Source organism: Lactuca serriola, chromosome 7, assembly GCF_051521515.1.
Source record: "Lactuca serriola cultivar US96UC23 chromosome 7, Lser_US96UC23_V15, whole genome shotgun sequence".
Taxonomy (NCBI): domain Eukaryota; kingdom Viridiplantae; phylum Streptophyta; class Magnoliopsida; order Asterales; family Asteraceae; genus Lactuca; species Lactuca serriola.
The window spans coordinates 31,898,247-31,914,361 of NC_136414.1; the positions used below are offsets into that span (position 1 = coordinate 31,898,247).

Sequence of the window (16,115 nt, forward strand, 5' to 3'; positions counted from 1 at the left end):
AAGTAGATTTATATATGTTTATATAACCACTAAGGCGTTTGATAGCCCCGTAAACCAAAATGTTTTAATACTTCATGTGAGTTTTATAATTGTACTATTGACCTAGACTGCCAGTAACAACGTTCTTCAGGCGTTGGAGTGTTATGACGTTTGTCACTCCAGACCTGCCGGTCTAACTGTAGCTAACCGTTTAGGTGCGGGATTGTCAATCCCGTTTAGATCTATACACACGTATTACGCTCTCTCTACAAGAGGTTATGGTTTATAACACAGGACTTGAAATGCGTACTTGAAAGTACGTGAAGTCAAATGTCTCACAAAAGTTAGTATCAAATAGATTTACGTATGAAAAGTCTATTTTTCTTGTAAATATAAGTATTTCCTCTTTATAGTGTTTATAATATGTAAAATATCATGAATATCTCGTATACTATACCTATTATAGTTTTTCAAAAGTGGGATTCCTTTGAATGATAAACCTTGGTGTATTACCAACTTTGCATGTAATGTATAACATTTGTAATAACATTATTTTACTTATTTAACATGTATACACAAAATGTAGATAAAACATTAGAAACTATATGTAACGATTTGCATTTTAACATAAGTTTTTCTTGCGTTTCACTTGTATTTTTCCCCTAAAATATAGTAAAGACGTGAAAATATAGGGGTATGAACGCACCTGGTAAGTGTGACGATTTGAAGACAACGAGATTTTTCTCGGGCAACACTTCGACCGGAAAGTGGAAAATTTCTCGGGAGTTTTGGAGCTTCGTCGGAGCTTGGATACGTAACCAGGGCGTCGGGGTAGTTTTGAGAGGCTCGAAAGTGAGAAAATATGGGAGAGAAATTGTAAATTGGCAAATAAGTTCGGAAGCTTCGCATCTTATTTACAGGGGCGGGGATTGCCCTCGTACATTGGGTGTACTCCGAAGTACGCGGGGCGTACGTCATGCATGACGTCTTCGTCGGATACCGGACTTTGGATGGGAGAAGCTAAAAGGCAATAGGTGAGACGTGGTCGATCCTAAGCCCTGCATTGAGTACGCTGGGCGTAACCTTGTACGCAACGGCATACTCCCCCTCGGTTTGTGTGCCCCAATCTTCTAAAATGCATAACTTTCGCATACGAGCTCCATTTTTGACATTCTTTATATCCATGCGTAGGTGAGAATATATAATATACAACTTTCATTTAGACTTCGTTGAAAAATTTTGATTTTATTTTTAATTATATATTTTTAATAGACCGGGACAGGAAAAGTCTGTTAAAAATTCATAACTTCTTCATCTAATGTCCGTTTTCGTCTGTCTTTTTACCGTTGTACTACTATTGTTGACATCTTCAATTCTCATTTAGGTTGCTTCGGCTAAAAGTCGCTCGATCTGTATTTCGAGTTTTTAGTTGTACTACTACCACTACTCCGAAACTTAGAAAAATCATAATTTCCTCATACGAAGTCAGATTTGGACTTTCTTTTTATGTACATTCACGGTTTAATGATATCTACGACTTTCATTTAGATACCTAAGGCTAAAAAGTATTTTATTGAAATTTCGCATCTTACGCTCAACGGTGTTTTACCGGTTTTGTTGCGGAATTTTCGATTGGTCATAACTTTTTCGTTATAACTCGGATTTTTGTGTTCTTTACATTTCTGAAAACCTTGTTATAATATTTATTACTTTATGCAACCCAATTGAGACTTTTGAATATTTTATTTTTGACGCTATTTTTATTATATCAAAAGTAGATTACAATCATTGATTTTTAGGTCATTACACTGATTTGAAGTATCGGGTTGTAGCACCTGGGTCTTGGTACGTATTTTCTTTCCAAGTATTTTGCATTTTTGGCCTTGGACTCGGTGAGTTGAAGCACCAACTCGCCGAGTAGAAGCGGGACGGGACGCGAGATTTAAGTGATGGACTCGACGAGTCGGGTCCCGGACTCGACGAGTAGACCCTGTCCGGATAAAAACCCATATATGAGGGTTTGCACCCTATTTAAACAATGTTATGTCGGCCACAACGTCCCTTATGCTCCCAGAACACCTCTCATTGAAACCCTAGCCATAATTGAAGCAATCTAAGCCTTGTTGGTGGATTTTGGTGCTTGTAGTCTTAAGAAGGAAGGAGAAAAGCTTGATGAAGCAAGTAAAGACCAAGGGAACCCAAGTTTGTGCACCTTCTACAGTTCATTGAAGGTAAAAATATGTAACCTTGCTCTTTCATTTGTTAGATCCCTTTTTGGGGAGATTTAGGGCTTTTATAAGACATTTTTTATGGCCAACCATGATTGCAAACATGGTTGGGGGTTAGAGCTTCTGAATCACGTCATTAAGGGAGTCATAAGGTAGTTGGGGATTGCTTTTGCACCCATGAAAGGTCCCATGCATCATAAGAGCTTGTTTGATGTCTTTTTAAGCTCAAAGTCCCATGCTAGCACGTAAAGTTTGTAACTTTACGTGCTAGATCGATTGTAGAAGCTTGGATCTATCTTTTGATCAAAGGTTGTACATCAGAAATCGAGGATTTAGAGTGTGGACGTGACCGACTCGGCGAGTCCGTTCCTGGGACTCGACGAGTCCATGGTTTTGAGTCCCATATCTGTTGAAGGTCAAAGGAACTCAGTTGAGTGTTAGAAGGGTTGTAACCGGACAGAAAGAGTGACCCAATGCATTGGACGTAATTTTAGACCTGGAGTTCATGGGACTCGACGAGTACTAGAACAGACTCGGTGAGTCCAAGGCAATCTTCTTAAGATTGAAGATGAACTCGACGAGTTGTTCATGCAACTCGGCGAGTCGAGGACAGGACTTGTTCATCAGATGAAGGTGGACTCGACGAGTGTTCATACAACTCGGCAAGTCGGATGAGTTTTATGCGATGTTCATACAAGGGAGGAACTCGTCGAGTCAATGCCAAACTCGACGAGTCGAGACGTGGATAAGGACGAGTAAAGGGCTAGGTACTCGATGAGTTGACGACCCAACTCGGCGAGTCGGGTCAACTTAATGTTGACTTTGACTGGACTTAGACTAACCCTGTTTAGGGTTACACATGCTGTGTGTTGACTTGAAGGTTGTCGTGTAGGAATCGAGGAGTCAAAGGGAGTCGACTTGTGCGCCGAGGATAATTCAAACACTGCACGACATTGAGGTGAGTTACGTTCCAGTAGGGGTGGGTCTAAGGCCACAATGCTGGCCCACCAAAAAGGGGTATTTAGAATATGATTGTCTTTGTGATAATTATCTTGCTCTGGTTATGTGCTTTGGTCATGAGATTTAACTGTAAGACATGTTATTTGTGTAGTAGGGATTAGCTTCCCTGACAGTGGTCCTTAGGACCTAGGAGTGGGTCAGTACCCGGATATGCCTGACTGTATGCTTATATTTGTTGTTGCATGCTAGTGGTAGGGGTGAAATAGTCCCCAGTTACTGGTTGAAAGATACTGATGGCAGTTACCGGTTGAAAGATACCGATGATGATTACCGGTTGAAAGATACCGATGACGGTTACCGGTTGAAAGATACTGATGAAGGTTATCGGTTGAAAGATACCGACGATATTGTATGGTATGTGGTATGATGGGGGAACTCACTAAGCTTTGTGCTTACAGTTTTAGTTTTTGTTTCAGGTACCTCTTCGTCGAAGGGGAAGGAGCTGGTGGTGTAGCTACGCATCATACACACACATGGTTTCCGCATGGAGTTTTTGGGATTGTACTCTGATTTTCATTACTTTTGATGTCATGGTTTGAGACACAACATTATGATTTTGTAAGGTGTTGTGAGAGTAAATTAGATCAAATGATCTCCTTGATAACAAGAGAAGACTATAAATAGATACAATAAATACAACAAAGGAATGAAGAAATAGAAAATTACAGGAACATCCCCTACACATATTAACTATGAGAAGTATTATAGCTGTTATCCCCCCTCAAGCTGAGGGGCGGAGGGCCGAGCCGAAGCTTGTCTCTGAAGAACTCAAACTGACGCCGAGGAAGGCTTTTAGTGAAAATATCAGCAACTTGAAGCTTTGATGGTATGAACTTGGTGTGAAGTTTCCCGAAAGCAACGAGTTCTCGGACAAAGTGGTAATCTAAATCAATATGCTTCATTCGCTTGTGAGAAATTGTCTTTTGAGTGAGGAAGAGAGCACTCTGATTGTCACATAGGAGTGTAGGTCGAACCGCTGGAAGAGTGTGAAGCTCGTGAAGCAAATGAGTGATCCAGATGATATCAGCAGCGGCATTGGCCATGGCACAATATTCGGATTCACAGTTGGATTGAGAAACTGTGGGTTATTTCTTGGCACTCCAAGAAACAAGGTTGCCACCAAAAAAATCGAGTAGCCATAGGTTGACCGACGAGTCTCAACACACCGAGCCCAGTCCGCATCAGAATATCCAAGGAGGGAAGTGTTGGTGGGCTTAGAGAACGTCAAACCAAACGTAAGCGTGCCTTTAATGTAGCGGAGGATTCGTTTGACCTCTTGAAAGTGTTGATTGGTTGGAGCATGGAGGAATTGGCTGACTTGATTGACCGCATAGGAGATATCAGGTCGCGTTATGGTGAGATATTGCAGTGCCCCTACAATAGAGTGGTACTGAGTCGGATCTGAATATGGGTCACCCGTCGAGGAGAGGGTAACAGTTGGTGACAAGGGAGTGGGTGCCGGTTTGGCATCAAGCATCTTAGCGCGTTCAAGCACATCTTTGGCATATTTGTTTGGCTTAGGAACAAACCATCATGTAGATGGGAGACCTCAAGACCAAGAAAGTAGTTAAGCTTTCCCAAGTCTTTGATGGCAAAGTGATTGTGAAGCTAAGTGATAAACTCTTTGAGCATCCCATCTTGATTTCCAGTTAAAATTAAATCATCGACATACACCAAAAGATACATGATACACCCGCCACGTGTAAAGATAAATAGAGAAGTATCGGCCCTGCTACAAGAAAATCCGTTAGAAATTAAAAAGGTGCTTAGTCGATGAAACCACGCACGTGGGGCCTGTTTAAGGCCGTAAAGTGCCTTATTCAACTTGCACACATAATTTGGGTGTTGAGGATCAACAAACCCAGGAGGTTGCTCCATGAATAAACACTTTGTTATCTGCCCATGCAAGAATGCGTTGTTAACATCCAGTTGATGTAAGGACCAGTTGTTAAGAACTGCAAGAGATAGAATGATCCGAATGGTGGAAGCTTTAACCACAGGGCTAAAAGTATGGGAGTAGTCTAGCCCAGGAGTTTGACTGAACCCTTGAGCAACAAGTCGGGCTTTGTATCGTTCAATGGTGCCATCGGAATGGAACTTTGTGCGAAACAGCCATTTGGACCCTACCACCTGGTGATTTAAAGGACGTGGAACTAGGGTCCAAGTGGTATTTTTGTGAAGAGCATCAAGTTCACGTTTCATGGCGTCAACCCATTGAGGTTGTTTAAGGGCAAATTTCACACTTTTTGGGTCACTGGTAGCGAGCAAAGCAGTGTGTAATGGCTGGCTTGTAAGAGTGGAGCAGTCGGCAAAGTAGCGAGGCTTGAAAATGCATGCCTTGGCTTGAGTGGTCATAGGATGTGTGGGTGGCAGGGGTGGCGGAGGTGATGGTAAGGGAATAGTGTTGGGTGGAGTCACAGGATGTGGAGAGGAAGGGGATGACGAGCTTGAGGAGGAGTCGGTGATTGGTCTAGAGGCGTGGCTCGAAGTTGGGCTTGAGGGTGGGCTCGGATGGGGGTTTGAAGAGTTGTTATCGGAGCATAGTTTGCATGGGGAGGAGTTTTCGATAGTGGCAGGTTGAATGGGAGAGATCGGGGTGCTTGGTTTGGACAGAGGAGTATGTCGGTAGTCAAGGAAGGTGCAAATCTCAAGGATGGTGAGTGAGTTGGGTTTAGTGTTATCCATAAAGGGGAAGACACTTTCATCAAATCTTGCATGTCGGGAAACATATATCTGAGATGTTATAGGATCAAGGCACTGATAGCCCTTGTATATAGGGCTATAGCCAATGAAAACACACGGTATACTTCGTGGAGCAAGTTTGTTTTCTGAGTAATCACGTAGATACGGGAAGACCTGACACCCAAATGCCCTAAATGTTGAGTAACTGGGTGGTGTGGAATGTACAATCTCAAATGATGATTTTCCATCAAGAATTTTTGTGGGTAGTCGGTTAATTATGTAAACTGCAGATGAAAAGGCATCAACCCAATAAGTTGAAGGCAGATGGTCATTAAACATCATTGCCAAACCCGTTTCAACAATGTGTCGGTGTTTTCGTTCTGCCCGTCCATTTTGTTGCGGAGTATACGGGCACGAGGAACGATGTAAAGTACCATTTGCTTCAAATATAGACTTGACTTGGTGATTAAAAAACTCAGTACCACCGTCACTTTGAAATATTTTGATTTTCCTTGAAAATTGGGTTTGTACCATATTGAGGAAACCCACTAATACACGTGAGAAATCAGATTTTGCCTTTAAGGGGTACAACCAAGAGAATCGAGAATGGTCATCAACAAATATGACATAATATCGATAGTTGTCGTTTGAAGCAATAGGGGAAGGTCCCCATAGATCACAATGAACAAGATCTAATAAATTTAAGGCACGAGTTTTATTTATGTCAAACGGTAAACGTTGACTTTTAGCAAGTTGACACGAGGAACATAAGCCCGATTTAGGTAACAGTGCATTCACTACAAGATAACCAAGTTTTTGTAAAGATGTAATAACGTCAAAATTTGCATGACCCAAACAGGAATGCCACACTTCAAACGATGCTTAGGGTCGTGAATGAGACACGAATGCTTGATGACTTGGGTGGAGGACATATAGACCATTCTCATAGTTTCCTTTGGCTAGGGCCTGTTTGGTGTGACGATCCTGAATAGAAAACGAAGGATAAGAAAGTAAGACATCCACCAAGTTATCTTTAGTGAGTTTACTGATAGACAAAAGGTTGTGAGTGAGATTTGGTACAACCAATATGTCATTCAAACGGAGATTATTATTGAGTATTGAGTGCCCTTTATGAGTGACAGGGAGTGACTTACCATTACCAAAGGTAACAGATTCGGTACCTATGGTAGTTGAAGCATCGGAGACTGAGTGAGTGGTGGAAGTCATATGATCGGTTGTGCCGGAGTCAACGAACCAATCAGGAACCGGAGACGAAACATGGCATTGAGATAAGAAGGCAGTGGCTAGGTCATTGTCCTTCACATCGATCCCAACAGCAAATTTCTTTAAATCGGGACAAGCATTGGCATAGTAACCATTGGTGCGACACAGTTGACAATGGAGACTACGTCTGCCACCCCGATTGCCACGACCACCGCGAGACCCTCCATTGTTACCACCACGATAGTGTCCACGACCCCCACGATTTCTAGGAGCAGTCAAAGCAGTCACAGGTGGTTCAAAATTGGCGTTGAATGCGACTAGGGGTGTAGCGGAGTGATGTAGAGCCCGGATGAATAACTTGTGACTTTCAGCCCGAGCGAGCAAGTCTGTAAAGGGCGGAGCAGGCCTGATTGAGCGAACAGTAGTGGAGAAGGTCTCAAAGATGGGTCCGAGGCCGCACAAGAACCAGTGCAACTGATCATCTTCATCAACCGGAAACCCGGTCGCAGCCAACTTATCGCACATGGCTTTGAAGGCACGACCAAACTCAACAATTGTGTTGGTTCCTTTCTAGATCAGGCGATGCTGGTCACGGGGATTATGGACCCGTTCAATCGATGAGTTACCATAAGCTTTTTCAAGTGCAACCCAGATTTGTCTAGCGGAAGTCAGACCCACGATAACATTGATGGCTTCCTCCGATCAAGAGGCTTGAAGAATGATGATGCAGCGCTGATCGACACTGACCCAGGACGTGAATTCAGGGTTCACAACCACTTTTTCTGCAACAGTAATGGTGCTGGGTGGACACGGGAGAGAGCCATCAACGTGAGAGAATAAGTCTTGATAGGTTAATATAGGGTGCATCTGATGCTTCCATAACAGGTAATTGGTGGAATTGAGTTTAACAGTTATCATGTGCATCAATGTGTTTAATGGGATTGATGCATCAGAAGAATTAGCCATGGAGGCGGAGGGAGGGAAGAACAGAAGAAGAAGAAGAAAGAAGAAAAGACGGAAGAGAGAAGGGCAAGAAGAGGAAACAGGAGACGATTAACGCTCTGATACCATGAGAGTAAATTAGATCGAATGATCTCCTTGATAACAGGAGAAGACTATAAATAGATACAATAAATACAACAAAGGAATGAAGAAATAGAAAATTACAGGAACAACCCCTACACATATTAACTATGCGAAGTTGTATAGCTGTTATGTTGTTTTATCGACAATGTTTTGGTAAAATGTTTATTAAACATATTAATTTAAAAATGAAATTTTCGGGCTTGAATTTTGGGATGTTACACGTGTTGTCACATCATAAGCCTAAGGGCATTTTCGTCTTTTCATTCAAAGTTTGTTAGAATGTTAGCTATTGACTTTATTTATATTTTTGCTTCGTTCCGGTGTATATATGTATCTTCTCTGTGTTCATTTTGAATCAATGAGATGATTGCATTGTCTCTTTCATTTTCAAGCTCTTTTCATGGCCTCAAATCACAACAAGGCACCTTTATGCTTTTAATCATAACTTAATTAATATTAGAAATAGTCAATGTTTTGTTGCAAATTGTGAAGTTTTTAATATTTTCATGAAAACTTTATTCCAAGAAGCCTTAACGAAAAGTTATTACTAATTATTAGTGTGTATAATTAAGCAGAAAATTTCCATTGTAACACAACATGGACAATGTTCAAGAACTTCATCACGTATTTTTGACAACCGAGGACTTTTGCAAGTAAACTAAACTTTGAAAACTTTAGCCACAGAACCCACCATACAAGAAAATTCTATGGGAACAACTCAATGACAGACATCAAGCCAGAGATGTGAGTTATCTTGTATTGATCAAGATTCACTTGGAGGAAGAGTTTCTCCCACTCTTCTTTGGTCCTCTCTTTTCCCGTAGCCAAAGCCATCATCTTGAGGTCAAAGAACAGCTTGGCTTCTGTTATCTCATGGCGTTCATGGTCGTGTGAATCACCTATCACCATGTCTAAGATAATTACCTTCCCTTTTTTCCCGTCTTTTGGAGCAACCGCAATGGCTTCTTTGCATCTTTCCAGTATCTTCAACACGTCTTCATCACTCCAGTCATGTAAAATATTCTACAAGAACAATAAAAAAGAATTTCGTTAATTAGTAGATTTGTTTTATCATAAAATCTTAAAATGACATAGAAGCGTACAATACATACTTTCAAAATGATCGCATCGGCAGATGGGATGGAGTGAAACATATCACCTCCGACATATTTGAGATTTTTAGTATCCACCATGTCTGCAATAACATGTGGGAGCTCAAAAACAGTACATTTCAAGTGAGGAAATGCTTCAAGGAGAATCTTAGCATTCGCTCCATTTCCACCACCAACATCAACTAATGAATCCACACCTTCAAAGATTTCTTTATTCTCTTTTACCACCAACTTCATCATTTCAGAGTTACTTGCCATTGCATCATTAAAAAGTTGGTTGAATCTTGGGTTCTTGTCAGCAAATTCCCATATATGAGTTCCATGAGCAGTCTCAAATGCATTTAATTCATTTCTATTAAACCACCTTCCTAGGGATTGGAAAGTACTAACATATACATGATCAACCATCAAACTGGCAAATGGTAATAAGTTTGGTATGTTTGGCGAACTATTATTCTTGAGTAGCATCTTTGAAGAAACTGTGAGAACATACCCTTCTTTTTCATCTTCACCTTCTTCATCATGAAACTTGGCGACTGAAAAGAAGTTGGAGTGTATTAACAGGCGCATGAGTCGTTTCAAATGAAGGGTTTTCTCAACGGAGATATTGAGCTTCGAGACCAATTCCTGAAGCGTGATTGGTTTTTGATGATCATGAATGATATCAGGTATGCCTAATTCAAGAGCACAACCAAGTACCATAGAATTTATATAGTTAAGAACGTGTCTGTATATATGAGCCTGAGCTTCAAACAGCTCACTTGCTCCACCTAAACTTTGTTCGAGATCCATTTAGGCTTTAGACTCAGCTTCACTGCAATGTTTCAAACTCAATATTGTCAAAACTCGTATCAACCATATTCTTTTGAGTGATTGACTTCTCTACATTTTGAGTACTTGTGATGAAAAGTCATCCTGTTTTAAAAAAGAATACATTTGGACTATATATACACCATTGTTCTTACAAAACAAACAATTTTCAATCATAAATATTGTCAAATATGTGCTATTTTTCATTTCATATGTAAGAAAGGTGAAAGATCACAAATCAAAGTAGTATTAAAATTGAATAGATTATAGATGATGTTTTTAAGCTATAGAACATGATTAAAAACTTACCAACGAGAAAACGGATTAATTAAGATAGTTGAGAGGCTTCAGTTCTTCGGCAGGCGGACGTGAAGACAATGAATTAATGATGGTGGGTGAGTTATGAGACACTTCCATTTGATTATATGTATATATAATCGATGACAGAAAAACAACAAAGTAAAAATTAATTTTAAATCTTGATCAAGTAATAAATTTGGGGACCAAAAGTTTATAAAGTGCTCATAACAAAAATTAATGGTAAAAAATAATCAAAAAGGATAGGTAAAAAGTAAGCAAGGGGATAACATCAATGCCAACCAAAGAGCGTTGCTTTAGTGTTGTGCTTTCATTTCATCAAAGTGGTGATGGTGGTAGGTGTCTTACATATGTCTATATGTCATTGGTGGTGCTGGTGAAAGTTATAACCTGTTACGGAAATTCTAGAAGGAGATAGGATTTCTATATAAAGTATTAAATAATTTTCAAACAAATTTTCATCAATTAACCTTTCAAATTTTTTTTAGACATAAAACCATAATCTTTTTTAAATATACAAATGCAGCTGCTTGCAATATTTTCAATCACTATTAGCAATTTATAGCACAAGTTGTTCTCATTTCATCCTCAACTTCGACATGTATACAAACAGAATTTTATGTTTATTAGCCTACGGGAATGATACTACTCTTATCAAATATAAACCATATATGATTTTCTGATGAAATATAGATTAAAAGAAGTGGTATCATCCAAGTTATAAAAATATAAAAAATAATAATGTATTGTTTTAATAGAAATTAGCGAAAATAAGTTTTCTTCTTTCTCTCTCTTCTCTCGCTAGCTCCTTAGTGTCTATTGTTCCCCTGTTTTAATAAAAAGTCAAGTGAAAAAGTTCAAATACACCATAATAAATCAACAAAGCTGTAAATAAATCAACATTTGTTCTTCTATGAGTTTCTTAGATTAGTAACAATTACTTTAAAGTCATCATGTTGAAGATAATGTTTTTAAAAACATTAACTGTCAACTCTTCTAATCTTTCAATTAGTGTATATACAATTTTTTTCTTCTTGGAACATAGAGTTCTTGACTACAATTACTAAATCAATTTAATAATATAAATTAGAAATTCAAACTTGTAAGACAAATTAACTTCCACGAACAATTTGGTAACCATGCGGTGACATAACAACTTCAAGAAATGATCTAACACATCCTTTATAGACATTTGGATAGGCTTGGAATTAAATATACAAAACCAACAACCGACATCAACTTGATTATGCCTTCAAAGAACCTTTTGAAAATTTAACAAATAGTGTATTTGAATACTAAGTAATCGAACAATATTTTAATTGCTTTAAGAAAAAAAATACCGTTTCAATGCAAAACTCACAACCTTTATATTTTCCATTGTTGCCCTTCTTTTAATAGGGTTTTTACCAAGCAGGGGTAAAATGGTCAAAACAACAGAAGCCACTTCAGACAACAACCATACTTTTGTTTTCTCTTTTGTGACGTGATGAAAAAAATGGCAAGTTAGTTGGGAAAAGTTTCAAAAGTTCAATCTTCAATAAGAAAAGAAAATGAATATACAATGTTCTAATTGAAAAAAATAATAATAATAAGATGTTATGATAAAGCATACCTTTGAAAGTTGAAATGGAACACGTACTTTTTGTTTGAAATGTGTTATTGAAATTCTAATTTCTCATCACTATGACAGTTGTAACAAATTATACCTAGACACAAAGAGAAAATCGTCTTGAAATGATAAACATATAATACAATAAAGCCCGAAATCATAACGGTGTAACGAAATTCTGAAGATATAACAAAAATTCTTCAAGGATAAGTGTCAAAATAAGAAATTGGATAAAAGATTATTATACTGGTTACCTTGCCAACAAATACCAACCTTGTATCTACTTCTTCTTTGCATGTCTGGCTAGCAGTCGCACCAGCAAGATATGTAGACAACCATAATCAAATAAGTTAAAATTTATGATCATAAGAATCATTAAAACTACTCATTTCATTTAAAAAATGAACCAATTAATGAAATAACTTGTTTATGAAAGCAATTTTCGTAGCTAGCATGCTTGGAATGGCTATTTTCACTTGGACAAAAAAAAGGTTCTTGTAGCTGCAGCTGGAAATCACCAAATCATCAAATAATTAAAATAATTTATAAAAATGCACGAAAATTTGGATTAAAAGAAAGGGACTTACGATTGACTTAAAGATTTCTAAATGTATCAAATAGTTGGTGCAAGAATGTCCAAAAACTGTATAAAAATTCAATCTTTTCATCATATGGTAAAGGTAAAAAAATATAAATCCTCAAGGAAAAAATTCAGCAAAATGTAAAAGTCACGTAACCGCAGACCGTAGTTACAATCTTTACCACTTCAATCTTCAAACTTCAATTGTACCTGTAAAAAGAATGAAAAAACACCAACACAATGAGACATAACTGGTTGCCAGAACAATTAGGGGTGTAACTGTGTTACATAACATACCTTAATTGCATCAGGGCATGTTCTATGAATGACATATGTCACCCTCCTACCAACATGAACCTACTAGAACCAACCTTTTCCCAACTTCCTTTCAGTCATTGTATTGATTTTACCTTGTACCCTCTAATGAAGAGTTGTCATTACTTCATTATCTTGATATCCTGCCATTAGTTAGGATCCTGTCATGGTTTCAAAGAATGAACGGTAAGCATATTGGATACCTAGAAACTTGTTAATAAATCACTAAATTCACTTAAACTTACACTAAAGAAATGAATAACTGAGAAATTTATTGTTAAACCTGAAGCCATCATGGTTGTAGAGGATCATACTCATCGAAGCCAAGAGAAATTTACAATTTGTCATTTGATACAGGAACACATAAGCATAGGTTATCACTCTTCAACATTGATAAGTTGAAACTCAATAAGTGACAGATCGACATCTTCATTCACTGTAAAAGCAATTGCATCAGTAATTTCAACAGGTCCTTATGAAATCAGATTATAGAAAAAAAAAAATTGAAAACTACCAACCATTTTTACCTTGGAACATAACGACAAATCTGAACAACAAAAACGTCTTTCGCCCCTGTCGCAATCGATCTTCCATCTGGAACCCTCCAATCCTTTGTTTATAAGCGAATTATCATGAACAAAGAGGGATTTGCTCCATCTCGTCGAAATCGCAAACAGGAATTCCTTTTGTAGTGATGGGGGCTGTAGTAGTGGCTTCTGACATACAAATTTTTTTGGAAGAAACGGTTGTTCCTTGGAGTAGAGGTGGTAGAGAAGGTGACGAACGGCTAAAGAAACATGAAGATTTTTAAATCTTATAGGATTGTGATGAACAGAAGTGACGTTGGTGATGTTGAAGCCCTTGTTGCTTTTACGAAGAAGAATCCTAATCCCTTAAATCAAACCTTAGCACCCATCGTGAAGAAGTTAATAACGAATAGATGATGATTGCGAACAAAGCATACCAAAAAACGAAGATGAAATAGAAGAATTTAGGGTTAAAGGAGGACTGAGGTCTAGCTGGAGCACCGATTAGGGGGAGAAGTGGTCAATTAAGAGAAAGGCGGTGGGAAGCTTCGAGATAAGTAAAGGGACCAAAATAGAGAACTTTGCTCCAACTATACTGTTCCTATTCTTCACATCTTTAATATATATATATATATATATATATATATATATATATATATATATATATATATATATATATATATATATATATATATATATATATAATAATAAGTTTAGGGAGAAAATTTGGTTAAAAGGGTACTTATAACTATTAAATCCTTTACCTTTTCTTTATCTTCTATGTAGAATTTTTGTGCCCTTTAAAATTGACATTTATTCAAAGTTTAAGGACCAAAATCATAACTTGTTTTGGAAAAGGGTAAATTACACCAATCGTCCCTCGTGCACATGCCAAAAAGCGTGTTTAGTCCCTATTTTCAAAAATTAACTCGGACCGTCCCTGGTTTGTTTTTTTCTTGCATGCTTAGTCCCTATTGACATGAAATGACCATTTTACCCTTAATAATGTCTTTCTTTCATTTCTTTTATTTATTTATCAGTTTTAAATTAAAAATAACAAAATAATCTCTCAAGAAATCAAATCCATTACTCCACGACTCCAAATCCTCTTCAAGACCTTAAACCAAGAAATTGAAACATCCACAACCAAAATAATCTCTCAAAAAATTGATATATCATCGGAGATCATTCGTATCTCAAACCAACAAAACATTTCCACCGGTGAATCGCAGGAGCCCGTTTCTACCCCTGCAATATGTGATTTTATAAATGTCACATAAATCGCCCGATCTGGACTCTCCAGTCGCCATCCATGGTCTGATCTCGTCGATTGCTCAAGAACGATGACGACCACCAATGTATGACTTAGATTTCGACTTCAATTTCTGGAACCATCCCACCCCTTTCCTCCACACAGATCCGGCGAGACCCCAAACCTACAAATCGGAAAAATCAAACCTCAAAGATCAAACCCTAAACCTGCAAATCAACCCTAACTAAACCCTAAACCTGCAAAATGGAACTAACGACTTGCAGGAGAAGAAAGAGGATTTCGATTTACGGAATCAGATCAAGGAATGTGATGTCCACCGTCACCAGAACAAGGAGGATTCCGTCCACCACCACTTCATCTTCCTCATAGATGGTGTAAGTCGGCGGGGGCTAATTTACCTTGTGATGTAGGTTATAGCTTCATTGAGGATTCAATTTGTTGTCTGATGGCTTCTTCAAGTCAACGTGAAGGTGAATCGAGGTTCTTCAAGCTAATGTAATGGCTTCTTGTGTGTGTGTTTTGTATTGAAGAAGAATGGAGAGAGAGATAGAGAGAGACGACATCGAAGGTGGTGGTGGTATTTTTATGCGTATGAGAGAGATAGATATTAGAGTGTTTTTTTTTTAATTAATAATAATAAATAATATTAAAATTAACTAAAAATAAATATCCAAGGGCATAATGGTCATTTTAAATGTGGAATGGACTAAATTCGCAACAAAAACACATATAAGGGACGAAGTTAGCAAGTTTTAAGCAAACGAGGGACGGTCAGAGTTAATTTTTGAAAATAGGGACTAAACACGCCTTTTGGTATGTGCACGAGGGACGATTGGTGTAATTTACCCTTTGGAAAAATATCATACTATGCACTAAATGCTCAAATTCATCAACATCTCTTTTCTATTGTTCTGCAAATCGTGCTTTGTGGACTGGATTATACCGTATCATTAATATAATTAGGGGTTTCTTTATTAAAAAAAACCCACCTATACTATAAAAACCCTATAAAGCCACTTTATGTCCTTTCAACCCAATTAAAATATGATTATATATATAATATAAGTTAGATTAATTTCTTTATTATATATATATATATATATATATATATATATATATATATATATATATATATATATATATATTATTTAGAAAATTTCTATTTTGACTCTTTATTTGAATATATTTTTTAATTCGTTTATATTGTTTAATCCTATCAAAACCTTATAAGACTTTTTTTTTCAATTCCACCTTCTATGTGACTTTTACGTTTTTTTTTTTTTTTTAGTTTTTTTATTTTAATCTTATTATTATTATTATTATTATTATTATTATAAATTTCAATAACCGTA

The 16,115-nt window shown here is 37.6% G+C and overlaps 1 protein-coding gene across 14 annotated transcripts; it reads right to left on the reverse strand.

The window, feature by feature from the left end:
- Positions 1–8,779: 8,779 nt before the first annotated feature.
- On the reverse strand, positions 8,780–14,085 carry LOC145061195 (putative O-methyltransferase 3). 14 transcript variants are annotated; one of them, XM_079008608.1, is made up of 8 exons: positions 13,491–14,085; positions 13,247–13,399; positions 12,946–13,124; positions 12,806–12,858; positions 12,656–12,711; positions 10,451–12,575; positions 9,332–10,145; positions 8,780–9,242 (listed from the first exon to the last, which is right to left on the reverse strand). In XM_079008608.1, exons 7-8 carry the CDS (start codon positions 10,121–10,123, stop codon positions 8,925–8,927), a joined length of 1,110 nt encoding a protein of 369 aa, XP_078864734.1. In that variant the 5' UTR covers positions 10,124–10,145; positions 10,451–12,575; positions 12,656–12,711; positions 12,806–12,858; positions 12,946–13,124; positions 13,247–13,399; positions 13,491–14,085; the 3' UTR covers positions 8,780–8,924. The 14 variants fall into 14 exon arrangements, with proteins under 14 accessions (XP_078864734.1, XP_078864740.1, XP_078864738.1 ...); XM_079008614.1 differs by having other exon boundaries at positions 10,451–11,286; positions 12,072–12,165; positions 12,342–12,858; XM_079008612.1 differs by having other exon boundaries at positions 10,451–11,932; positions 12,072–12,165; positions 12,342–12,858.
- Between the last annotated feature and the right edge of the window lie 2,030 nt (positions 14,086–16,115).